General features: G+C 32.7%; 1 protein-coding gene across 3 annotated transcripts; it reads right to left on the bottom strand.

Moving 5' to 3' along the window:
• Nucleotides 1-933: 933 nt before the first annotated feature.
• Nucleotides 934-27,849, bottom strand: LOC143075719 (uncharacterized). Of its 3 annotated transcripts, none has more exons than XM_076251275.1 (5): nucleotides 27,755-27,848; nucleotides 24,377-25,411; nucleotides 23,304-23,377; nucleotides 2,585-2,664; nucleotides 934-2,084 (listed from the first exon to the last, which is right to left on the bottom strand). In XM_076251275.1, exons 2-5 carry the CDS (start codon nucleotides 25,400-25,402, stop codon nucleotides 1,165-1,167), a joined length of 2,100 nt encoding a protein of 699 aa, XP_076107390.1. In that variant the 5' UTR covers nucleotides 25,403-25,411; nucleotides 27,755-27,848; the 3' UTR covers nucleotides 934-1,164. The 3 variants fall into 3 exon arrangements, with proteins under 3 accessions (XP_076107390.1, XP_076107391.1, XP_076107392.1); XM_076251276.1 differs by having other exon boundaries at nucleotides 27,765-27,834; XM_076251277.1 differs by lacking the exons at nucleotides 934-2,084; nucleotides 2,585-2,664 and adding an exon at nucleotides 18,365-19,113 and having other exon boundaries at nucleotides 27,755-27,849.

Genomic DNA, 27,849 nt, shown 5'->3' on the forward strand with positions numbered 1-27,849 from the left:
TTTTCAAGGTAAAAGACAAACCACAGAGCTAAACCATATGTTCTATTGATTGCCATGTCGGCTATGTCGGTTGGTAAGATGGGTCAGCGGATATATTTCAAATTATGATTGAATCAAAGTTTGTTTCCGATTAATCTAGTAGTTTGAAGTAAAGATGTCAACTTTTATACTAAGAGACTAATAATCTTTTTGACCTAGAAGTAATAATGAAAAGATTATATTTGCATCACATTCTATCTAGTATTCAAAAATGATTATACGGCTACTATGGCAAATGAACTAAATGATAGAGGTGTGACTATTTATTCAATTTTAATATCAATGATCAGTCAATTTATTCATTAATTTGTTAAGCATATAATTTTCTTGTCATAACTATGAGTCAATAACTTTATTAACTATTAATAATAAATGATGTGAATAGTGAAGGTAATATTTGATAGCCTTTGTATATTAGAATTTGATTACTAAATGGAAAGTGAAAATGGTCACAAAGAGTTGCATTTAGGTGGTACCTTACACTACAGGGAGATAAATCTGTAAAATCAGCTAAACGTTTTAATTACGTTGTTTTGTTAAGGAAAATTAAGCTTCTCAATGATCAAAATTAGTGTGTGTCAAACTGCTATATAACCAGCGTCATTTTTTCTGATAAATTGGTTACTTATTTTTTTTTTTTTTTTTTTTTTTCATATGTTTTTGGGGTCAAAGTAAATACTTTGTCATAATTTTATGAAAATTAAACGAGCCAAATTAATGTAAGTGAAGGTGTTGGGTACCACCTTAAATCACAAATAATACATTTGTAATATACTATGCAGCCAAAATGTTACATGTAACATGTGTGATCTTTCAAACTTAGAAGTGGTCTGCTTTATTCTAAATGTATTTTATGGAGTTTGTATGATCTAATCCTTTTCGTCATAAAACAAGTTTTTGTTAAATTCATGTTTATAAGAGCTAATATATTCCTGTCTTACACAAGATTTGTGAGGAAGTTTATAAGACTCATATAAAAATAAGGAGATCTGGTAGGATTGCCAATGAGACAACAACCACACAAAGTCCATTTCTTTGTAAAACAAAATAGTTAATGACGTTTATAAGACATCTTTCTTTCCTGTATTTCACAAAATGTTAGAATGTTTTTATAACAGTAGTCCTTCACTTTATTAAACAAGATTTCTGATGACGTTTATAAGACCTAGTCCATGCAAAGATTTTTCCACAATGGCAAATAATCTGTTGTTTCTTATGTTTCCCCTTTATATGCTCTTGCAGAAAACGTAAACTTTTGGTCTTTGTACCACAGTACTCACAACTATATCCTTCTCTATTTTCTTCAGGTGAAAACTTGCATTCCCTTTTGTGTCGGTCTAGGGAAGTTTTATATGAAAATCCTTTATTGCAGTGTTCACAAATATGGTCACGCTTGTTCAAATGCACACTATTTATGTGCCCTTGATAATGCATATGTGTACTGAAGCTTTTTCCACACTCATGGCACACAAAACGTTGATTTCCGTCGTGCCTTCTCATATGAACATGTAATCCTGAACTGGACATAAAAGTTTTACCACAAGTATCACAAACATAAGGTTCTGAATGACGTAAAATATGATTTTTTAATGCCCATGGTTCTGTAAATTTAGCAGAACAAGATGGACACTTCAAATGATGACCGTGAGTACGCTCATGACGTCGCAAGGAGCGTTTACCTACAATAATATCACAAAGTTTACACTTTACTCTTTCATCCATGTTTTTACCGTCCTTTGACAAATCTTTGGTAGTGTTCAAATGATCCTTCATGTCTGTAATGGACGTTACATCCTGTTGAATTTCAGGTAATGAGGGTAAAATGTTTGCAATTTCTAGAATTTGTTCTAAATTTTCTAACGGTTGTGGATCTAAAATATCGAAGTCTAAATTTTCAGATGTTGTTGTTCGATTTGGAATCCTACTTGTACATGATTGTCTTATTCCTTCGGTAACGGCTGAAGTTCGGTCACTGTTGATTTCAGTTTGCCATAGTTCTTTGGTACTTTTTGATAAAGTGGTCCTTTGACTTGTGGGCAATTTTTCTATGAGAAAAAAAACCAACAGCTTTCAATAAATCAAAAGCACAAATATACAAAACATAAAATAAAACTCACAAACCAATATATAAATAGCAGTATCTAGCTTTCGATTTGAATGGTCCATATGTAACAGTCTCAAGAACACGGCTTGCCCGATAATCGATTAAACTCACATTGACGCTATTACTATCTTACACAAAAATCGCCTTTTCACACAAAATTTACCAATCTTTTCGGCAAGGACAAGCATTGCATATCCCAATTAATTATCTGTGATGAGTTTCCTTTTAAATATAAGTCACTTCGTACCCAAACATACTTCTTTATAAAGCCGCAATTTTACTGAAAGTATTATTTGTAGATATATCTCTTCTGTGTTCTAATGCTCTTTAAAACATTCTGTATTTGGTTTTAAGCCCTTAGAACTTAAGAAAGTTATTGAATTTTAAAAGCAAACATAGTGTTTCAAGTTAGCTTTGGCATCTTAAATTGTGGGTTCATACCTGTGTTTGAATCATTTCTTTCGTGAGGTTTCCGCATATGGGATATGATACTTGACTGGTCAAGTTCGTCACTGTCGGATCTGAAAAGAAATTATTATTGTAAAGGTGAGAGATTGTTAATAGCATGAGGATAAAAATAAAATATGTTTTGGCAAATGTTCTCTGATTTGTATCACTTACAGATTCAACACCTTCTAAATTGAATATCCCAGGGTTTTTAATGTTGTAATCAAATTATTTCTTATCTATTGAAAATGTCTGCACAATATCAAAATGATATTCATGAGAACACAATGATACAGTATCTGCAGATGTAAAATTAGCCCCTACGACTTTGATATGTATTCGATGATACACATATTTCAAATATCGTTGAGATTAAAGAAAACAGGATGGAAGCAGATAAAAATTAACTACAAATTAATTTTGTACACGTATTCTAAGGTATTGTCGAAGAACATAATATATATCAGCGACATGTATTTACCGATTCATATCTAGGATTGTTATAAGAAGTTATAATAGTTCAAATTTTTTATACAGAAAGTGAAATTGTCTCGACCAATAACACATTATTATATGGATTTGTATTTTGACACTGATCACTCGTTCAATATCGTATTTTGTTTGTCGTCCTTCGTGTATAATATATTACGTAGCCTAAATTGGATACATAATATTTCCAGTTTGTAATGTTCTTAAACTTCGTATTTGATAAGCCCACCAAACTGTTTTGATTCAAGCGAAACTGATGAGTCTTGTGAAAACGATACCTGTGTCTGGGGTCCCACATTAAAAACCTTGTTATTTTTGTTAAAACTTTTAAATTCATATTGCTATCCGTGTAACAAGTATTAACCAAAATACCAAACTCCAACGTCAATTCGAAACGTAAACTCCCTAAGAAAATGGCAAAATATTAAGCTCAAACACATCAAAAGTCATGTTCCCGACTTGGCCCAGGCATTGTCTTATATAGAGAAATTATGGATAAAACCTGGTTTAGTAGCTAGCTCAATCTATCACTTGTATATATGACAGTCGCATGAAATTCCGTTATATTTACAACTATTTTTGAACAGAACAAATAGGGGTTTTGCTGTTAACATATTGTTAATATTATAATTCCCATTACTATATAACAAACAAATATGGCAACACAGAAAAACAAAAAGGTATACACGTATTTGTATAGACAAAGCACATTAGCAAGACCAAAAGACAAGAAAAATCTACCACAGCACAATAACACAATGACGGTATGTACAAGTACCAAGCAGCGAAAAAAAAGTATAATCACAAAAATACTGAATTCCGAGGAAAATTCAAAACGGAATGTCAAAAATGGCAAAATCAAATGGTAAAACACATCAAACGAATGGACAACAACTGTCATATTTCAGACTTGGACAGGCATTTTAAAATGGACACCACAATAATTATACTAAACAGTAAAAATAATGATATACAAATACAAATAGAAGCATTATATAACACGTTATCAAGATGATAAACAACGCCAGTATCTAGAATCCAAACTTCAAGACCAACGAGTATTATTTGTGAAGTTGATACAGAATATTTATCAACAAGGTCTTAGTATCTTCCGATGAACTTTTATTTTATAAAAACGATACTTTCTTTAACATATCCATAGTTCATCAACGGTTTTGTCTGATAATTGTGATATTTTACAAAGTATGGTTAGCAGTTACAAGCTTTGAATACCAAATGAGTTGGGATGGTATAATGCTACTAAGATGGATTGAAATTTCATCATTTAAAACGTCTCATTTTTCATAGATTCTGGCAATAAGATGACCGTTGAAAGTGAAATCAAATGATCTGGTTTCTTTGATCTTGTTTTTGTCTGAAAAAAATCCGATTAAAAAACAAAAAGAGGTCAGCAAGGTAAGGCGCACAGTTCTTTCCAATAGTAATGCCTATAATTTGTTGAAAAGTACTAGTGTACCTCCTAATTTAACGAATGCGTTGTCAATAAGCTACTCCAGTATACCAATCACTTGTTCCTCTGTATAACTCAGGACATATTTTAAGCTAAATATACTGAGCCAAAAAAGTTTAGCAACAAAAATGTGAAATTTTATTTTATTACAAAATCATAACAACATATAGTTTTAATAATAACAAAATGGAATTACGACATGGCAGCAGCAAGATGAATGTTTAACACTAATATTCATTAGGATTTTCTTTGTATGGAGCGCGGGAGGGTCAAAATGCGGAAATGAGTATATATATAGTGTTATTCAAATTCAATTTCTTAGTCATGCCCTAAGTGCACCATTGCAGGATTTGCACTCACACCAGCAGCTGCCCTTATTCAATGCACTACTTTTGTGGCCGGAAAAAAACTTCTCACGTGTTGACGTAACGCGAAGGTAGCGCTCCTCCCTTGACATAATTTTTTTTGGGTCTACGAGATATCGACCTATTCTGTGCAGTTGCAATTCGTCGAAATCTGTTTGTTAGTCTCTAAACTGTTGCTTTATGCACATTGAATTGAGCCACGATGTCAGCAACATTCATTCCGGCATCAATAATTCCAAGAGCTTTCTGACGGTCATTTTTGGGGAGGCCTAGTTGATGCCCTATGCATTTTTTTCAAAAGTGTATGTGTTTTTCTTACCAATGGTGTGTTTCTGAACGTTAGTGAAAAAGATTTTTTTAATATCGTTTTTAAAGTACAGGAACAGAAGGTAAAACATCAATTACACATGCAAAGCTGAAATGGCGCGAAATCGATCACCAGGAGAAAAGTTCGACAGTTTCGAATTACAGTTCAAACTAAGGATTATATCAATGATGTTTAAATAATTTTTTTCCAAAAACAACAACAAAAAAAACAAAACAAAAAATTTTAGCAACAAAAATGTGAAATTTTATTTTATTACAAAATCATAATAACATATAGTTTTAATAATAACAAAATGGAATTACGACATGGCAGAAGCAAGATGAATGTTTAACACTAATATTCATTAGGTTTTCTTTGTATGGAGCGCGGGAGGGTCAAAATGCGGAAATGAGTATAGTGTTATTCAAAATCAATTTCTTAGTCATGCCCTAAGTGCACCATATCGTTTTTAAAGTACAGGAACAGAAGGTAAAACATCAATTACACATGCAAAGCTGAAATGGCGCGAAATCGATCACAAGAAAAAAGTTCGACAGTTTCGAATTACAGTTAAAACTAAGGATTATATCAATGATGTTTAAATAATTTTTTCCAAAAACAACAACAAAAAAAACAAAACAAAAAAGTTTAGCAACAAAAATGTGAAATTTTATTTTATTACAAAATCATAACAACATATAGTTTTAATAATAACAAAATGGAATTACGACATGGCAGAAGCAAGATGAATGTTTAACACTAATATTCATTATGATTTTCTTTGTATGGAGCGCGGGAGCTGAAATGGCGCGAAATCGATCACCAGGAAAAAAGTTCGACAGTTTCGAATTACAGGTAAAACTAAGGATTAAATCAATGATGTTTAAATAATTTTTTTCCAAAAACAACAACAACAAAAAACAAAACAAAAAAGTGTGGCTAAACTTTTTTGGCTCAGTATATGTTCGTGTGTATAAATTGGAAACAAAACGTAGTCAAAATCTTCAGAGCCCTAAACCCTTTTATCTTTACCTTTCAATGCCACGGCGAAATCGTAAAAATTTACGTTCAGTGCCAACAGTTGGAAAGCAAGTCCTTCGATACGGCCGTTGTCGTCAAGCTCTATCAGCAACAATAGCAGGGGGAATTAATTAGGTGGCGCTACAGTCGTCCGTAACGTCAAAAAGTCCGCCAAATCAATCGGCTAAAAGATTGACGTTTAAAGTATTTTTTGCAACTTGTCATGCTTTTATTATAATTAAATTTAAAAATTTGTAGGTTTTGTGACCAATATAATTTCTTTACGACATACAAACATTACAAAAATAGCTTGTTATTGCTATTCCTTTATCCTGTCCGTTCTAAAAAAAATAGCCATCTTTTTTGTTCGCCAAAAAAAATTCGATTTTTCCTAATTTGACGTTTGCGTATCCAAATACAGAAAAGAACGGTTATAATCTTAAATGAAACCGGGAAACCTATTTCAAATTTATACACTGTTTTGAAGCCATCATTTTTTACTTTTATACATCAATTTTAGTGACCACCAGCCATGTCAATTTTTATCTGGTTTTAGCTACGTTTCTACTTCAAAACAGTAAAGTTAAGCTTCTTTTCGTTGTACCTGTTTCAAAGTGCTCTAAAATACTGATTTTATTAAAGATATGAATGAAATTTTGATTAATAGTTGTGGATTTTCACAATTCCATACGATACTTGTATTTTAAAGTAACTAAAACCCCTTTTGATCCCCTACACAAATTGACGGTGACATTGTTTTCTTTTTTCAACATACGTCATGTAACGTTTATAACAAAATATGTGTCAGGGTCATGTGCATAGTAAAATTTACACATTGGAAAAGTGAAACAACAAACAAAGATCTTCTTTATTGCGTTTAAAGCTAAACGTCTTGGAAAATTCTGACAGATCTGACAAATTATTGATAGCCTAGATCTACTGTATGGATGGACAAAAGCACAAAAATAGCAATAGAAAATGCATTGCAAAGAAAATTCTGTAGGAAAAAAACATTTGAAAAAAGAAAATGAAGGTCAGTTAATAAAATCTTGCTTATATTATTATCTCTTTAGTTAGTAAGCTATATTTCCATTCTCAATTTTATGGTAATAAGAGCAAAAATTAGCTTATCAAGCCAAGTCAGCCAAACGAGAAGTTTATTCATAGAGGTGTTCTTACAAAATTGAATTTATTCAAATGGCAAATTCTTGTCAAATTTAAGCATCTTTGATCATTATTGAAGTAAAATGCACAAAATTTGTCCCACCAGTTTCATCTCATTTCCTATTACTAGTATTCAGGTAAAGTATATACACAAAACTTTGTTTATAAATATGTAATTGTTTAAAGAAGCTGATACAGCAACCTGTTTAAGAGAAGAAGCCCCATTTTTTTCCAAAAAGTTTACTTTCATAATCTATAAAATACCCTGAGAAATAAGACAAAGGGCTACTGTGCAAGCTAATCTAATAGTTTAATTTTACAATAATAATGATTCTGAAATTCAAAATTGTGTCACTTTCACTTATAATTTAAAGCATATTTTTTTTACAGAATTTCTGTCAATATTTTTGGTATAAAACTTATAAATCCCTTTTTTGTATTTTACTGTTCAACTAAGAAACATAGCCTAGGCTTGAGTTTAAAGGCTCTCTTAATTTGAAGAAATTTGTTGTGACTCTTGGTCACACTTTAAAATATAAAATATATATGATCAGTACTATTTATTTAATAATTATATCAATTTTCAGAAAGATTATTGAAATTGTATAAACTATGTTTTATTGCATTAAATATTATCAGAAGTGTTTATAAAAAAATTCTGCTAGGAATGATCCCACATATAAAAATTACATGTAGTATATTTCATCCGCCAGATCTAATTTCTTTCAATATAGCTAGGTTTTTAATTTTACATGTATAGGTGTCATTATCCACATTTCTGAATTGTTTTTTTTTTTTATTGCAGTAATATTTTGTCTTTTAATATTTAAATTTAGTCCTTCTCTGAAAAATAGGGGGAAGTATCTCTTTTTTATATTATCATAACATAGTTATAAATCGAGTTTCGTTTATTTTCTTTCTAATTTTTGTAAAGTAAACTCCTTTTTTAATTTTTATGCATTTTGCTGGGTTTTTATTTTTGACTGGTGATATTAAGGGGAGATAACCACTTGCACAAATCGGCATAAAAACCACCGCTTCGGTTTGAAATCAATTTGACGTTTGCGTATCCAACATTCTATTGCCGAGATATTCATATCGAGTGTTTGTCTTAATGAGATGCTTTATTAAATTTAAATTCAGCCCATCATTTTTAGTTTCCTCGTAAATATTTAGATTTTTCGTTCAGGAGACTTGACAATTTTCACCCAAACTCCAAGTTTGCAGATAAAATAAAGAATAAAGGACTTTGATTTGATGCGTGAGCTTTGACGAGAATAAACTATGGATACTCAAGATTAGTTAGGTCAATAAGTTTTTATTACGACAATAGTATTCAGTGAGTTAAAATGAGGTTTGTCTGATCCGTTTTTTTACTGAATTTTCACGGTCACGTGACTCTATTGTTGCTGATAAACTTGGGGTCAAACCGTGACCTGCTTTCCAACTGCAAGTCATGTTTTTCCATCCAGACTGGTTCTGTATTATGACGTTACTGTACCCTAACGTCATAGTGTAGGCGAACTGCAAAAAGGTGTTAGCGGAAAAACGCGGGGAAAATAAAAATTTACGGAAAAGTCCAAATATTGATTTTTTTGCGAATAAGCAGTTTTTACCGTATTTACATACATATGTATATTTCTTCTTTAACAAAGATTTTTAAAGTGTTATAAAACTTCAAATTGAACAAAAAATGAAAACATGTTTTTTTTTTAACTTTTAAATTCATGCATATACTTTTTACAAAAATCTTTTATTTTGTCAATATTTCAATGATATACATATACATGTTCTGCAATTGAACTATATCGTCTTCCTTGTAGTTATTCGTAGACAGTTTTTCCGTATACATCATGTGATTTATGATTTATTTTGCAATTAAAAGTGTTAAGAACAACAGTTATTGATAGAACATGTAAAAGTTACATGAATAAATTATAATCCGATGATATTCACGTAAATAATATCTAATAATTTTGATTCAGGTACTTGGTCATTTCTACCACGAACGTTTTGGTTGCCTTAATTCTACTTTTGCATTCACAATGTTTATTCCATACAACTTTTGTGCCAATTTTCGAAGATGTGTAACTAAAAGGCTGGAGAGTTGTGGTTTGTATATAATTATACGAAATGAATGCAAATGACGATGAAAAATCCGCTTCTGCGGTTCTTGCAAAATGTGATCGTCAGTAAATCTTGCAGGCAGTTCGTATACATTTGAAATTTTTCACAGTGAACAATTCTACAATGAAAGAACATTAATTCTCCTTTCCTTGTACGAACATACTAATAGCGTCGATATCTGAATAGTGGAACATTACATTGCTAAGCAATATTGCTAAGCCAAGAAACCAAATGTTTTAAGAACTTGAATGTTTAGTCGCAACATATTTCAACTAATTTTTAATTCTTACCTAACTAACAACAATAACCTTCCCGGTAGAAACAATCAAAACTACACTCCGACAGTAAAATTTCGGATTTATTCAAACGTCAATTAGTAAGAACTCGCAGTCAAACATGCATGCTGCAATGCATTCCATAAAAAGTTTTATTTCGAGGTAAAAGTTTGGATGCTGGTAGAATCAATGTCAGGAAATATCATACTCACTATAGTATATATACTTGTTTGTACATGTACATATATAGTATATAGAGAGAAAAGGCGTGCAGTCAATCCAATACCACCAGGTCAACCCAAGGGTTGTTGTTCAGTAGTTGTCGTTTGTTGATGTGGTTCATAGATGTTTCTCGATTTTTTTTTTAATTCCTAAAGATTAGACCGTTGGTTTTCCTGCTTGAATTATTTTACACGAGTCATTTTGGGAGCGCTGTACCGTTTTGTTCTGTGTACTATGATCTTTAATTTTTAAAATTTTTATACATTTTGAATTGATGGAGAATTAATGTCTCATTGACACTCATACCACATCTTTTTATTTACATTACTTCGTAAAAAATACCAATGTCGTATATCACAACTTCTTTACTTCTACATCGCTTGCTAAACATCTTTTACAACTCGGCGCAAATTTTACAGGAACTTTTCGCTAAAACAGGAACATGCCGAACATGATAAAACATACCATATCAAGTTCACGTTGATATAAATTTTATACGCTCTCAAGGGAATATTTTATAATGTTTGCATATTGTGAAAGATCACGAAGAAAATCGTTCTGCATTTAAGCCCAAACAAAAAGGCTGTCCTAGTCAACGGAAATAAACCCCGAGTAATGAAATTTTAATAAAACGACAAAAAGACAAAGAACGAGTCTTCAAACACTATTCAAAAACTGAAGACTGACTAACAAAAACCCTTTACCGAAACAGAAAGAGATACTGCTCTACATGTGCCCGCCGTTGCATGTATCTCTTATATAAAATAAATAGAAGATTTACTAAGATAAATTCTAAAAGTTATGGCACTGATTTTTTAAAATGAGGTCGTGGATTCAAGCTTTGCGCCTGGTCAAACTTAAAAACTTTAAAAAATTGGTATACTTGCTGCTTTTCCGCTAAGCACTCGCTGTTTAGAAGTAATGAAGTAAAAATTATGTGTTCGCGTAGGGTAACTTGTTTTACAACAGAGCTTTATACTTATTTTTTGAACTAGCAAGTAAAATAAACCGACCCAGCGAGTCAGTTTATTACAAAGCTTGGTAAATACTCAAATCTCATATACCATCTCCTCGTCATAAATATGCATTTAACCTACCTCTACCTAAAACATGTTCCAGTTTGTTTTCTAGAGAATTATTTTTTTTTTTTATTAAAAATCAGTTGAAAAGGTGCCATGAGAAATTCAAGGGTTTACTGTTAAAAACTTTTATTCCCGGCTTAGTGTACCCTACATTCCGTTAGAAATAAGTCAAATTTCAGTAAAAGATATATAAAAAAAGGGAGAAAAAAAACCGTTGCTTTCACTTTAAACTTTGTGGACGAACTTCATTAAAATCGCCAAATTTTAGAGATACCTCAGTGTGTACTTGATACTTCAGGGTGTTAAAATATCCATGTCTACGGATATGCACGTAGATAAGTTATAATGTCCTCAGCATTGTAAAGAAAATAAAAGATATACAATAATGAAAGCGAAATAGATTATGATAAACTAAAGGTTGAGAGAATAAAAAAAGATATGTATAAAAGACATAAAGCACAATTTGATTTATTAGAAAAATATATTATCTTATTAATAAACTATTTTTCAGTTGTGTATTTAGTATACGCAACTTTTCAAAAAATTACTATTTTCCAATAATTTGGCGCGCTTTGTGCATTTCAAAGAAGCACAGACAATGACGTTACGTCATAGTACATTTCATAGCATCAGAGTAAAAAAAACAATGGCCCAAAAGTGGCCCCGTGGCACCGAACGTAGTATGAAAAAAATGGCCCAAAAGTGGCCCATGGCACAGAGATGGTTAATGAAATTAAATCATTATGTATTGTTTTTCTATTCAGTATTTGCAAATACTTATCTGTTATTGGTTTGAAGTAAGGTACAGAAACGGTTCATAATTATTAAAAAATTCTTAGAGCTATAATATGTAGTAATCCACTTGATGTTCGTGTTTGTAAATTGGAAAAAACGTAGTCAAAATCTTCATGCAGAACCCCTAAACCCTTTTATTTTTTCATGAAATTAAATCATTATATAATGTTTTTCTATTTTGCATTTCCAAATACTTATCTGTTATTGGTTTAAAGTAAAGTACATAAACGGTTCATAATCAATAAAAAATTCCTTACAGCTATAAAATGTATTAATCCATTTGTGCAATATGGATCGAATTGTGCAAGAATGAAGTTTATATATATATCATTAATTGCATATTTTCTTTACACTAAAATTAGAATGATCATATCATATTGATTCAATTTAGTTGGACTTCATCAAAAACTAACTTGACCAAAAATTTAAAGATTATGCGGGACAAAGATAAACGGACGGACGATAAAAATCCTTTCAACCTTTTGTTAAGATCAATTTTCAAATCTATATAATTCAGACTTAAAAAAAAAAGCATGAGTATTTATATTACCGTTGCATGTTAAGGCTCTCGTACATTCACCCAAAGCAAACCAAAATCGAGATAAAAAGCAAAACTGCGAAAAAATCGGATGAACTTAAAATGGAGAAAGACCGGTAGGATCGATAGCTTTAACACTTTGCCACGCATTTATTTTTTGATGTTTTTTACTTACCAGGCAACAGTAACGTCACGTTACAGTCGTTTTCCCGCAAAGCATAAATACGCGACGTTGTTCACTTGGAAATGCACTAGCACGTATGTAAATGTGTGTGTATGGGCCGAAACTGACAATTAAAGCTTTGCTTAAATATTGATTTGTTAATTTGAAACTGTACCTTTTCATATTATAATGATGCTGTCCACCCATCAAAGGATTTAATCGTGTATTTTTGTTTAATCAAATATTAATTGCACCAAAGTTGATGTGAATTGTTTCATTGACAAATCAATATTGCGTATCCCCTAACTGATTTATGCCGTAGAAGTATGTATGGAAGTCCTGCTTTCTTTCTTGTGAATACATTCCTCCACTGTCTGGAGCACCTTTTGCTTACAATATAATCAACAAACGGAAATGGCGATTAATGCATGGAATCAGACAACATATAAATTTAAAGGAATTCTACAAATTTTGGGGAAAAAAAGAATTCTCACTTAAAAAATGCTGTTATTTCATCTAAAATCGATTTATTTTTCAAAAAATATTGTGAAGTAACTACATGATCGATTTTTATGAAACAAACACCACAAGATGTAGAAATGTTTAAACTTTTATTGTTTATTTGGAATCGGCCATATGATATAATTCAGGCTTATTTTTTGTTTTTGATAGTTGAACACAAAGAAAAATATTTCTTGAAAATTTTGCTATGCATTTTAATCAAAATTAAATCGTAAATATTTTTGATTGTGTTTACCTCATCAAAAAAGGAAAAGGATCCTCACGAAAATTAAGGCCAAATGAACAGAACCAAATTAAACATTTCTTCATCTTATGGTTTTTATTTGGTAAATATCGGTTGTGTGGTTACTACGCAATATTGTTTTGAAAAATATCAATAGGACATTTTTTTTTCAAGTCAAATTTGAGTTTTGTAAGTAATAAGTACCATTTTTTTCCAGTCAAAATTGAATTTTGTAAATAATAAGTATCATATGTAGTGAAGTTTAATAGTCATATAAATAAAGTACAGAATCAATCATCACGGAGTGACAATCACAGAGGTACAGAGGGTGGCTTAGTTACCGGGCATTTATAAAGTATGTATTTTGTTTTCTTTTTCAGCCTGTATTTAAGATGATCAACTGTACATTCATTTTAGTGTACTGATAGCTATCAAGATTAAATGGTTCTCTTGTAGAATGGAGCTAATGCACTGTCTTATAAAGAAGAGATGATTAATTTATAATAACTTTGAATCAAATAAAAATTGCGGGAGCCAAAACTTAACAGACGAACGACGACAAAGTCATATATACCAAAATACGATAGCATTGATTATTAAACACCATGCATGTCAGGTCTGAACACAGAGTAGAGAAGAAAGATTACTCATTACATATTCATTGACACAATTTGGCAGCACCAAATTAAGCCCATGTATTCTGTCTTTTTTCTGAATTCTACAAGAAGTATATGTTAATGGTATTTATAACAAATTTTGGCAAGTTTGATATGTGTTTTCAAATGCACAACATGAATTGCTCTATAATTTCAAATCATTCTGACTCATTATTCTTCCGTGACAACTCTGATCCCAATATTAACATGGAATGTGTTGTGACATTCAGCTAAACATAAATGTTTATCACATTTTTCACATCCCATTTGTGTTGTTTTACGCTTCTTCTCTCCTGTTTTTGTGCAAAGTTTGCATGTGGAACGTTTGCGGCCCAATTTCAAATGAGCGTGTGTTGCTCGCGGTCTCGTTGGTGGTGCTGGTGTCCTCAATCGTGCGAAATTCCCTATAAGTTGTGTTGACAAATTTATCCTGAAGTCCAATTGCCTATACCTCTTTTTAGTACGGGCTACTTGCGGAACCTCTGTTTCTGCCTTTACAATAAATGAGTTCACAATACAAAGATCTATTATGAAATTCATTAAATATTTCCACCATTTTTTAGATGGCCTACCAATTGAATATTTTGCACGTAATTGATCAGAGAGATCCTTTCTATGCACATATTACATGCATGCATTCTCGTTAGACTCAACCCTGGGCCCTCGGTGGTCAAGTGGTCTTAGTAGTTACTACTGTAATTACTAGACAGTCAACACTAAAGTTGTGAGTCCGTACTCCGCTTTTGCGGGTGCACTCGACTCCAATCTTTATTGACTAGGGTTATCAGTTTTTCTATGGTAGGCGGTTTTTATGGGCACTCCGACTTCCTCCATCAATAAAAACTGGCCTCCACGAAATGGCACTAAAGCGGTGCTTGAAAGTGGCGTTAAAACACAAAAAACATCAACTCACCCCTTTGTCAAAATTTCGGTATCTGGGTGATCGAACTAAACAACGCATGCCAAATTGCTCGGGCAATTCGAGCCAAGTTGATTGGTCTAGTCGTTCCAACTTTTAAAAGAACCATTGTGTTAACCATATGAACTATAAATAAACTGTATATTGTATTGGTATACGTAAAAATTGTTTATTTTATAATATGTGCATAAAACTCTGAATGTGCCTGATTCACCAAAAAAATTAAAGAGGAAGGAAAGATACCAGAGGAACAGGGAAACTCGTAAATCGAAAATAAACTGAAAACGTCTGGCTAAAAATGAAAAAGACAAACAAACAAACAAACAAACAATAGAACACATGACACAACATAGAAAACTCAAGAACAAGCAACATGAACACCACCAAAAACTAGGAGTCTCAGATGATCTGGAAGGGTAAACAGATCCTGCTCCACATGTGGCACCCGTCGTATTGTTTATGTTATATATTATATAGTCTAATTCGGTAGGTCACGTTCATGAAAGGGAAGGGGTTTGCAGTTACGACGTAAGGAACATATCCGATAGCATTTGTAAAACGGTTATTCCATAACAGTCAACCAACTCCTGATGGCGTCTGTACAATTTACGAAGGGATGATTTCAACTTCACCATTTGGAATTTTTGGTTAAATAGTTTACTTGTGACTGAGCAGCAAGAAAATCAGGATAGGAAATCTAAGCACGGGAATATCGTATCAGATGGGAGATATATACCCGTATGCAGGTGCTGCTTGAATGTTGCTTATTAGAAATGGAAAGTTCACAATTTGAAAGCTGAAATCATCTCTTTTGTCGTAAAGTTTTGTTTTCAACCGACCCTCATTGTCAATTTCTAGATGAAAGTCAAGATATGAGGCCGAGTCAACTGTATCTGTTAAATCCTTTATCTCTTGTTCGATATGATAGATGCATTTCACATAGTCTGTACTTAGCTTGGGTAATACTTTTTTTCCTATGTCAACTTCATTAAAATCTATGAAGATCAAATATTATAAAGGCTTTAAAATATTTTAAAATATTTTTGTATTCCAATCCATCATGGAACCTTCTTGCGTTGTTTGTCATCGTTCTTAATGCATTCAAAGACAGATTATTTCAAATTTTCATACAGGTTCACATCAAGAAGTACAAAGACAACAGTAGAAAAATAATAATCCAACTCTACGTTTAAAAAAAAACAATTATAAAATGTAAAATAAACTGTTAATGATTGGAAGGGAAATAACCTTTTGCACTGGACACTGATCTATACAAAAATAATAACATACGGAGACATATACTTGTATATAAACTAGAGGCTCTCAAGAGCCTGTATCGCTCACCTGATTCTACTTGGGTTTTTGAAATCATATAAAAAAAAAACACTTGGCCAGCACCTCATTAAGAAAGGAACATTTATGCTATGTTTTCTTTCATTCAATTCAGTGGTTCTCTAAAAGAAGGCATTTGTATGTATTTCCCATAGGGTCCTATGTTAAACCAAGTCCCCTGCTGGAAGCCACCTTGGTTGATGGATTGGCAACAAAATAACAACACTTGGTCAGCATGTCATAAGGAAAATTCATGCTATGTTTGACTTCATTCCATTTAGTGGTTCTCTAAAAGAAGTCATTTGTATGCATTTCCAATAGGGTCCTATGTTAAACTAAGTCCCCAACTGGCGGCCATCTTGGATGATGGATCGGCTACAAAGTAACAACACTTGGTCAGCACCTTATAAGGAACATTTGTGCCATGTTTGGTTTCATTCCATTCAGTAGTTCTCTAAACGAAGTCATTTGTATGCATTTCCCATTGGGTCCAATGTTAAACTAAGTCCCCTGCTGGCGGCCTTCTTGGATGATGGATCGGCTACAAAGTAACAACACTTGGTCAGCACCTTATAAGGAACATTCATGCCATGTTTGGTTTTATTCCATTCAGTGGTTCTCTAAAAGAAGTCATTTGTATGCATTTCCCATAGGGTCCTATGTTAAACTAAGTTCCCCGCTGGCGGCCATCTTGGATGATGGATCTGCTACAAAGTAACAACACTTGGTCAGCACCTCATATGGAACATTCATGCCATGTTTGGTTTCATTCCATTCAGTAGTTCTCTAAAAGAAGTCATTTGTATGCATTTCCCATTGGGTCCTATGTTAAACTAAGTCCCCTGCTGGCGGCCATTTTGGATGATGGATCCGTTACAAAGTAACAACACTTGTTCAGCACCGTATAAGGAACATAAATGCCATGTTTGGTTTCATTCCATTCTGTGGTTCTCTAAAAGAAGTCATTTGTATGCATTTTCCATAGGGTCCTATGTTAAACTAAGTCCCCCGCTGGCGGCCATCTTGGATGATGGATCGGCTACAAAGTAACAACACTTGGTCAGCACCTTATAAGGAACATTCATGCCATGTTTGGTTTTATTCCATTCAGTGGTTCTCTAGAAGAAGTTCAAAATGTAAAAAGTTAATGAGGACGACGGACGAGGACGATGGACGACGATGACGGACGACGGACGCAAAGTGATGAGAAAAGCTCACTTGGCCCTTCGGGGCAGGTTAGCTAAAAAGTAGCATATGGCTAAATCAAAGTAATAATGAATAAACTTTAAAAATCAGTTGGAATGAATTGACCATCAACTTGGAACAATTGACCAAATCTGGGACGAATTGTCTTGGAAAAAATTGACTAGCATTCATGTGTTTGTTGAACCTAGATAAGTTTCGAGTGCCTTGTTTTGGAAGATTAAGAATCCGATCATTGTAACATTATTGTCAGTAATATTAAAGGTGCCAATGATGCTCAACGTCTATGCTAGTCCCTGATGGCATCCCCAGTTCAGCAGTTAGTCAAATCTTTCCAACAAATAATAAACAGCTGTGCAATGAGCGCATGATACGCCCTTCTTCTTGTGTGAGAAGTTTTATACAATAATCATAAATGGTTTTTAAGATATGGTGCAAAATGTTTACAAAAATAGATCGTTTGACCATCATAAGAAAGAGTTATGTTAAGTTTCATGAAATTTGGATAAGCGGTTCTCAAGTTAAGGTGTGACATGTGGACGCCAGACAGACAGACAGACAGACAGACAGACAGACAAACACCAGACATTTGTATACCATAATACGTCCCCTCAAAATTTGATGGGCATATAAAAATGATAACATCATATTAAATATACATGTAGCTTTAAATTGATGATGATACTTTCATGGTATAACAATAACCAAATCCTTTAAGCTAATGTATGAATAGAATAAAGGATTGACAAAAAAAGCAGAGACCAGAAACAGACAATACCTTTCTTCTTTTCGAGACAGGAGCTCAGAATACATGTAAACACAAGCTCATCCTTTCAAGTTTAAGCTTGTTGAGTACAAGCTGACATTGAGTTAAATATGTTTGGGCAAATAATAAACATCATTAACAAGTAGCAAATTTATCTGTAAAGGTACTTTTAATCAAACATAAGGCTATTCTGTACATTTTTTATACACTTTTTCAAATGATATGCCAACGAAGATCTCCATTTAAACTCTTTCCCACAATATTCACATGTTTTCCTTTTTAAATTGTGAACAACATGAGTGTGTTCTCGAAGTCCATCTTTTGATCCATATATAACATGACAGATGTCACACTCAAATTTTGGATCTTCTTCTAGTGTTCTATGACGTGCCTTCTTGTGTTTCAAAAGAGACTTCCAGTACTGAAATGAGGCATCACACTGGTCACATTTTTCTCTCAACAAATTGTTATGTGATGACATGTGACCATTAAAGTTATATAAAGTTCCAAAACCTTTTCCACATACATTGCATATGAATTTGAATTCTTTCTTATGAATAGTTTTATCGTGTAAAGTTAATCCATATTTTGATTTGAATGACTTTCCGCACGAGCTACATAGAAATTTTTTGGGTATAGAACTTGGTTCAGAATTTACATGATTTATAATTGGGTCAGCATTCAACTTCTGTCTTTTATTGTTTATTGTGTCTGTATGACTAGTATGCCCTTTACGTAAATGTTTGTAATAATAACATTTAATATTTGTTGTATATTTACATAGTGTACATGTGTATATTTCCTGGATGAATTGATTTTCAACTACTGCATCTGTAGGTCTATCAAATTCAATATAGTCATCTATTGGTTTATAATTTGAATTCCTGCAAGAGAAAATGGAATAATATCAGATTTTTGTTCAAATAAATACTAAGGTACTCTTAAAGAAATTGGAAAGGATATGTATAATTTAGTCCATAAGTTTTGCGGTCAGAATGATTTACAGAAAAGACAGCAAAAGCCATGTGTTGACAATAAAAATCACACAGCTAAGCAGCTGCAAAATTCATTTTTTCTGTAAAAAAATGTTATTACTGTTTAAAAAAACTTTACAGAATAATATAAAAAAAATAATGGGGATAATGATGAAATACAACAGAATTAAAAGACAACACAGAAACAACAGCTGTAAGCACATTAACAGTCTACTAGTATGTAAGTTGTATACCTACCTACAGATGCTGTTCTGTGCTCTAATTTACTTTGTTGAAATTGTATCCAGCAAAAGTCAGCTCGAACCAGTATCACAAAAATCGGTAAAAAAAAGACACCATGTTTGTGTATCCAAAAGATTACACAACAATTTTTGCAAATAGTTTTCAGTCTAAATTATCACACAGAGCTAAAATCCCAATTCTCATTCACCATTGTTCCCTCAGCTCTTGTGTAAATTTTTATCAATATCAGTCTAGCTGTTTAAAATAAGAAATGGGCTTACATGACGCTATTATCACATAATGCAATTTGCAGAAAGTAAGTTTTACTATCTCATCTTTTAGATGTACGGTCACGACTATATGAATTTTCTTCATGGACATTTTCAGATGGTGTTCCTCAACTGCATATTCTTTCAACAGTATCAGTCATTACCCTTTTGGAGGAGATGCAAGTGATTTTTTAGACTTTCAGCATGTTTAGGGGGTAAAAAACTTTTTGAATTGTTAATTTTTCTTATTCCTTCACTTTTTATTCTTGTACATTTTTTGGTTTTTGTTTTGCAACATTTTAATAACATACTAAATATACATATATATATATGCATAGAAAACAGTATTTATGTTTCTGAAATTCTCCCACTTAGGCAAAAACTTTATCATGTTTATATTCATCTCCCTTAAAATACACTTTTTTTTCGTTATGTACATTGTAACCAAAAAATTGTTACCAACAAAATTCCTTATTTTGAATAATTTAATTATACACATTTTGGTCAATTCATCCCCCTTAAAAATGTTCATCATGTTCATGGACATCACTCTACCATTTTACATAAAACAGAAAGCATATCAAAGAAGTTTACAAAAGCTATAAAAATCAAAGCGCTGTAAGCGCTGAGGCAGTTAACCAAAAACCAAGGCAACCGTAATTATGAAAACTGGCAATGTTGCCTCAACATTAAACATTCATATATAGTACAATCATGTTTATCTAATGATTTATTTATTAAGGCAAATAATTTATATGTTATCAAGGTTTCAAAAGCAATGCATATATCAATGTATATTTTTTTATGGTGAGTCTGCAGTGGTACAAGTTCCCAATGATTGCAGTTGTTCTACTTGGTAGTTAACCTTGGTTTTATTTGACTGCTAGAAGTTCAAGTTGACTTAGTATGAACATGTAATAGTATGAATGGACTGGTTTCCATGGAAAGAACACTGAGTTTGTGTTCTATAGTACAAAAGTTATGAGACACGAATCAGACAAATGTTCACTACAACAGGGATCAAAGGTGAGGTCTGACTGACCTGCCCATAGCAAATGTAAATGATATGTTATTTTGTCCCATACATATGAATATATATAATTTAGGGGTGGGGATCTCAACGGTTTTCAAGTTCTCAAACAGGTAGGGGTAGGCAGAGGATTTATGGGGCAGGGGTCCCGTCCCCCCTCTTTGGGAAAAAAAATGGTTGCTTATATAGGGAATCACTGAAGCGTGACTGGAGCGGGCCCCCTCTTAGGTCAGTCAGCGGGCCCCACTTTCTGGATCTGCCACTGGGGGTAGGGTGACCCTAGGGACTTCCCCTACATTTCATTTTTATTTGTTATATTGTCCCATACATGAATATATATGGTTTAGGGGTGGGGATCTCATTGGTTTCCAAGTTCTCAAACAGGAGGGATAGGGTGACCCCAGGGATTATTTGATTTGTTATATATATATATATGGTTTAGGGGTGGGGATCTCATTGGTTTCCAAGTTCTCAAACAGGAGGGATAGGGTGACCCCAGGGATTATTTGATTTGTTATATTGTCCCATACATGAGTATTTATGGTTTAGGGGTAAGGATCTTGACCATTTCCAAGTTCTCAAGCAGAAGGGTGTACAGTGACCTCAGGGACTCCCCTATCTTTCATTTGAATTGTTATATTGTCCCTTACATGAATATATGGTTAAGGGGTGGCGTTCTCAACGGGTTTCAAATTCTCAAACAGGAGGGGGTGGGGTGACCCAAGGGACTCCCCCTATATTTCATCTGATTTGTTATATTGTCCCATACATCAATATATATGGTTTAGGGGTGGGGATCTGGACCATTTTTAAATTCTAAAACAGGAAGGGTGGGGTGACCCCCAGCGACTCTTCCTATATTTCATTTGATTTTTCATATTGTCACAAACATGAATATATATGGTTAAGGGGTGTGGATCTCGACCGTTTCCAAGTTCTCAAACAGGAGGGGTGGGTTAACTCCAGGGACTCCCCCTATATTTCATTTTATTTATTATATTGTCCTATACTTGAATATATGCAGGGGCGGATTCAGGCGGGGGTTGAGGGGCTTGCGGGCTTGCACCCCCCTTAAATTTGCAAAGCATGGGTTGGTTTAGGGGTGGGGAGCTCAACCGTTTCCAAGTTATCAAACAGGAGGGGGTAGAGTGGTTCAAAGAATGACACCTATATATCATATGATTTACTTACATTTAGGTATATATAATATAGTTGCATTATTTGTGAAAAAACAAAAAGAAACTTTCAGCTACTTTAATTGACCCTTCAAAATTGAGAAAAACAAATAACCCTTCGAAATTGCAGAATTAATATGTTTACACTTTAAAAGCATCTCACATGCATTATCATCATTTATCATTGATAAAGAAAATTTAGACTGTGACCATGAACATGTATATTGTTAGATATACTGTTCCCAGCTGTCACGTTGTATTGGATTTTTAAATTAAAATTTGTCAAAAAGTGATTTTGAGTTTCTGTATAAAATATTTTTCTGCTTTTTCTTTCTTTTACATATATCTTTTGGTTTACAATTCTAGTGTTTATATTCATTTACCATGAATAGATTTATTTTTTCACCTGCTTTGATTTATTTTGTAATTGATCGCCAAACCCGGAATTATCCTTATCCGCTTCCGGAATCGGATCCGATATTGTAAATTTTGTCTTCACGGCCGCCATTGTTATGTGTTTACAATGTTGTTTTTATCAATCAGATACGATTTTACTCGAATTTATACAATATTTGTCGGCGATTTTCCGTATAAAGCTAGCGGTTGAACAGAATGAACATCGCTGTCATGAATAATAATGATAAAAATAAGTTTTTAGCTCGTTAAATTGGAGACTTTGGTGACTTGCATGGAAGGTTTGCAAAGTTATTTCTTATTTTCTTTTAAGTGGAAGGTGACTACGTCGGGCGTAGCTAGAAACCAACTATCCTAGTCGAAATTCCGCTTGCAAAAGTGGAAGGTCGCGGACCTCAGACCACCGCTAATTTGCACACCTCAGACATCACTTGCCACCAAATTGAAAAGCTACGAAAATTTCTTTTTCTAATTTGAAATTGCCGCCAACAGCATGAACAGTTGAACTTATTATATAATAGACTACTGACGTAGTTATACTACGTATTGATGACAAACAATATCCCTACGACTTTTGCCATTTGGGAAATCTAAACTACTTGTCTTAAGAGATTTTCGGCGATTAAATATTTCATACAATTGTTCTTTGACATCTTAACTAAAAGCACAAGTCATAATGAACTACACAAGGATTCTTAATAAGCACTACTTCCTATGTGTAACTTCAAAACTTTTGGATAAATCGACGATCATTTAAGGTATTTCTGGTCATATTTTTTGTAATCCAGAATAAAAAGTATTAAAATAGTGTTCAATTAGTTATATATAACATAGTAGCGAGCTAGATAATAACAATGGCAAGTATTTCAGAATTTATTGGGTAGAACACAAATCTAGGGTGCTCGCATAATGCAGCTTAACTGCATAAAAACTGCATTTAAAAGATACATCTTTTGTAAGTATACTTACAGTTGAATGTGTTCCTGGAAAGGTTCGCCTTGTGTTATATACATTAGTTCACTTTCTTCAGACGTGTCTACAGTCTAAAAATAGAATGACATAAACAGCAATATAATTAATTTACTGCGGTTATATCAAAGCTTGTAAGGTACAACTACTTTAGCTCAATACAAATATCATATAAATTGTTGAATATGAATATGAATGCTTTTTTGAAATAAACAGTCATCATCATGATTATAAATGTGTTTTCATTTTTAAAGTGAATACAGTTGATTGCTCATAGTTCATCAAATTTTCTCAGTTTATATATACATGTGTGTGTCTTCCATATGAATGGATATCACATGATGTTAATAAGTTTTATCACTCTAAATCAAGATGTTTTACTCAATGACACCACTGAGAGTTATAAAAATGTATGATAAACTGAATCACTCTGTCATGCCTCTCTATACTGTATCACAGGTTAATTTAACATTTCATTTTAAAGGCCTGTTCCCAGGCCATAAAATTGAGAAATTCTATGTGACATAGTGTCATTTTGCAAGAATTGGGAAAGAAAATTTCTGGACAAACTTTTTTAGTTTGGGAAATCTGCATGATCATGATGATTATACAAATTAATTTTCATTAGGAATGGTGTCATGATTTTTTTCCAAAGTGCACTACTGACTGATGATACATATATGCAGGGTTCTCACTAATTTGAGTCCATTCCTGGACTCGAGAAATCTGTCTGTACTCACCAATTTCGAAACTGGTGAGCCCAAAGTTGCATCAAAATTTAAATATTTTGTCAAACTGAACACACATATGCACATCATCATTTAATAGCAAAAGTTTGAAAAGCAATCTCATTTTAATGTCATTTCATTGCATTATAAGATCAATGAAGGTCATGGAGACTAAAATAATAGATTGTATTGCAATAAAATATCTTCTTCTTACTGCATGTACTGTTGGATTCACCATGGCCAAAAATTAGAAGTCCATGGACTCTCCTTCAAAAATTTATAGCGAGAACCCTGCATGTACAAAAAAAAAATAATGTACATGTATTTTCCTGTAGAATAACTTACCTTACTTTTCTTTGATGAGATTACAACTTTATGCTGACTATGCATATGATCTGATAGATGACCAAGTTCAGATCCAAACCAGTCACACAAAGGACAAGCAAAAAGACTATGTTCATTTTTCATATGTTTTAAGTACTTGGTTGTCTCTAATAATTTGTTACATTTTGAGCACATTCTTTTTTCCATTATATTACTTTCATCATCTGAAGTCATTTTACTGACCAACTGATAAAGCTTTTTTTCAATTTCATTGTCATCAAGCTTAAGATTTTTGTTACTTTCTGACAGTCTCTGCCTTTTTTGTGGACTTGCAGTTACAATGTCATCATCTGTATCAATTGATTCATCAACTGAAATGGTTTCATCATGGCTTTCATTCTTTCTATCCCTCTCTTGACCTCTTTTGTTGTTGTCACATGGTGAACTGGATCCCATTTTAACATTTAAGGTAACAGTATCACCAGCAACTTCTTTCTTCACCTCTTCTACAAAGTCAGAATTTTGAAGTATGAAAGAATCTTCAAAAATTTCTGGTTCATTGTTTTTGTTAGTGATAAGAGAGACAGGAACGGCATGCTGTAAAGTCCTTTCGGGACAAAAACCTGTATTATCATCAAAATATGTCACTTCCTGTTTCATATTCTTGTTCAAAAATTCCATTTCAGTTTCCACCCCTAAAACAACACTGTCTAAATCAAGCAATTTACAGAGTTTAATAAATTCACTGATCAACTCCACTTCAATTATTACTTCCCCTGTGTACAAGTATCGTACAAGTATCAGTATGATGGAACGATCAAATCTACTACAAATATCTATAAAGTTACTGATAGAACTGGTTCCATCTTTTACACTGGTATTACAAAGGGGCCCAGTAAATGCCTCTAACATCAGCCTGTGGACTGGTACCATTCTTGTTTTGGTACAGATCCATATGTCACACAAACAATCGGCTTCTTGTAATTTATATAATGCTGTAGATAGGGATTCTTTATATCGAGATTCTTTCCACTTTACCTCCTGCATGGTTATCAACTACAAAATATATTGAAAAGGTAATTATTACACCAACAGATGTTTTATAAGGATTCTAACATTTTAATTGATGACACATGCCACGTTTTATATCATACAAGTGAAAAATTGTAACTACTGATGTTGTATCATTTTTTTTGTATTGTATGCAAATTTGCTTATTTTGAACACTGTTCCTGAAATGGATACTCTAAGTTTGTCTTAAAAGGTGTATCATGCTAATGTTCCTTTTCAGGTATTGAACCTTTTGGTAATAGCAATCCAAACATTTAAACCAAAGTTATCATGGTTATTGTCTGGAAACCAAATTATCTTGGCAAACAACAACTACGTAATCATGGTAATAGAAATATACGACCCCCAGTTTTCTTGCGGCTATAAAACAGTCAGGGAACTTATTGAAATAAGTGATTTTTAAATCACTTATTTGAGTAGCAAATTCAAGTATTGTCACAATTTGTGATTTTGTAGTTTTACCAAAATTTTAAACACATAGGTTTAAATAATATCTTTTCATTAATAAAATTGAAAAAAATAACTTTTTGCTTCTTTTAAGTCATTTGTAAGTAGCAAGGTGTATGCCTTTGATGCTATCATTTAGCTGCAAATTCTATTTTAGTTGAAAAAATGCTATAATAATGGCTTTACATAATAAACTGATACTTTCTTAACAGATTTTTCCCAGCAGTGGGAGTATTTTTCCTGTAACATGTGTAAAGTTCAAGGTGTCATCTTTCATTTGATTATGTAATAAAATTCTACTGTTCGGGATGAAAAGGTTGTTAAAATAATGATACTTAAAAAAGTGATTTTCTGGAAGGAAATTGAGGTATGATACTTAAACAAGTGATTTTTATCTCATTCAGTACAAGGTCATCACCTGAAATGACCTGGTCATCTTATCAACACAGATGTTGGTTCTGATAATTTTAGAAACATAAATATAATCAGTCCCTGGATCATTATATTAGTATTCTATATTTAAAGCTAAAATAAAATTAAATCAGTTCTTCTAGTGATTAATTTGTACTACTTCATTAGGTGATTATTAAAGAGAGACAACTTTTACTCCCAACTTTTATGGAAATAATGTTATTACTTGAATCATGTGAATCAGTGATTTAGAAAATCACTCATTTAAGTAAGTCCCCTGACTGTAAAAATAGGGTAGGTAAATGTAGGTTGGTTTTTCATTTCATTTTATTTTCTCCTTGAATGTTTTTGGTTTTTTTAAATCGTTTGTTCTGTCTTGCTGTCATGAAACCTACAAATCTCTTGATGACAGAAACGTGGTAGGTGTTGGCATTTTTATTACTGCTATACCTTTGTTGGGATTGGCTTGAATTTTCTCGTTTGAATTGTTTTTTTTCCCCATAAGCAATGGCATGAATGGAAAATATCCTAGCAGTAACAATACTGCACTATAGACTACTTCAATTTAGTGTGCATCAGTTAATGACTGCAGTGTCTTAACATGCTTATATAATCAGTTAATAGCCTTATCAAGATCATGGGTGTCTAAACACATTTCCAACTTGTTTGGTTTTGCAACAATCACGAGATTGTTCACCCACAGAGCATGCAGAGTCAGCTCAGTAACTGGTGTAATAATTTTTAGGTGGTTTAAGGCTGAACTTAATCATTCTAGAGCATGCTACTTCAGTTTAAACATAATTCTTCTGTCCCTATAATTCATGTTTTAGTTTGTTATTATTTTATGATATATATATATATTCAAGTGATTTGCTGTCCGATTCCGTCGTTCAATGCGCATGGAGGCCCTTTCCACATGAGCTTGGTCTCTGGAGGCTCATGAATCAAAATAATTTGCTATCATTATATGTTTGCATGCTTTTTTATTTTTATCTATAATTATTTGCATGATGCTGCATGATTATTTTATGTCATAGTCGGTTAAAGAACTGACCAGACCTCATGTTTTGTCTGTAAATGTATATATGCCGACTAAATAAAATTTACTTACTTACTTACTAAATATTTCCTAGTAAACATTTACTTTTCATTGAGTTTGCTATTTTCTATATTTTTTTTATTTTTTTTTCAGTCCAAGTTCAGTATCATGCATGTCTTTTATGGTGGGTGCACAACTGTTCTCAAAGTTTTATCTACATTGTATATTGAAATGTTCTGTTCCCTTAATTACGTTTGTATTCCCAAAAAAGCTTAAAAAAACTCTTCACAAAAAAGGGGGTGACATTTAGACTGCCATTAATTGCCCGAGTTTGGGACATGTCATGACTTTTTGCGTACATATCCATGTTTTATTTCCCTCTCACTTTCTATTTTCATTAAATTGTTTTACTATATGTTCTTAAATCTTACCTAAACCTACAAATATTAATTTCAGGGTATTTTGTTTGTACCGGAAGCAAAATTTCAGTAGTGCATTGAGGGGAGATAATACAGACTGTAGATCT

Source organism: Mytilus galloprovincialis, chromosome 5 (genome assembly GCF_965363235.1).
Source record: "Mytilus galloprovincialis chromosome 5, xbMytGall1.hap1.1, whole genome shotgun sequence".
NCBI lineage: Eukaryota > Metazoa > Mollusca > Bivalvia > Mytilida > Mytilidae > Mytilus > Mytilus galloprovincialis.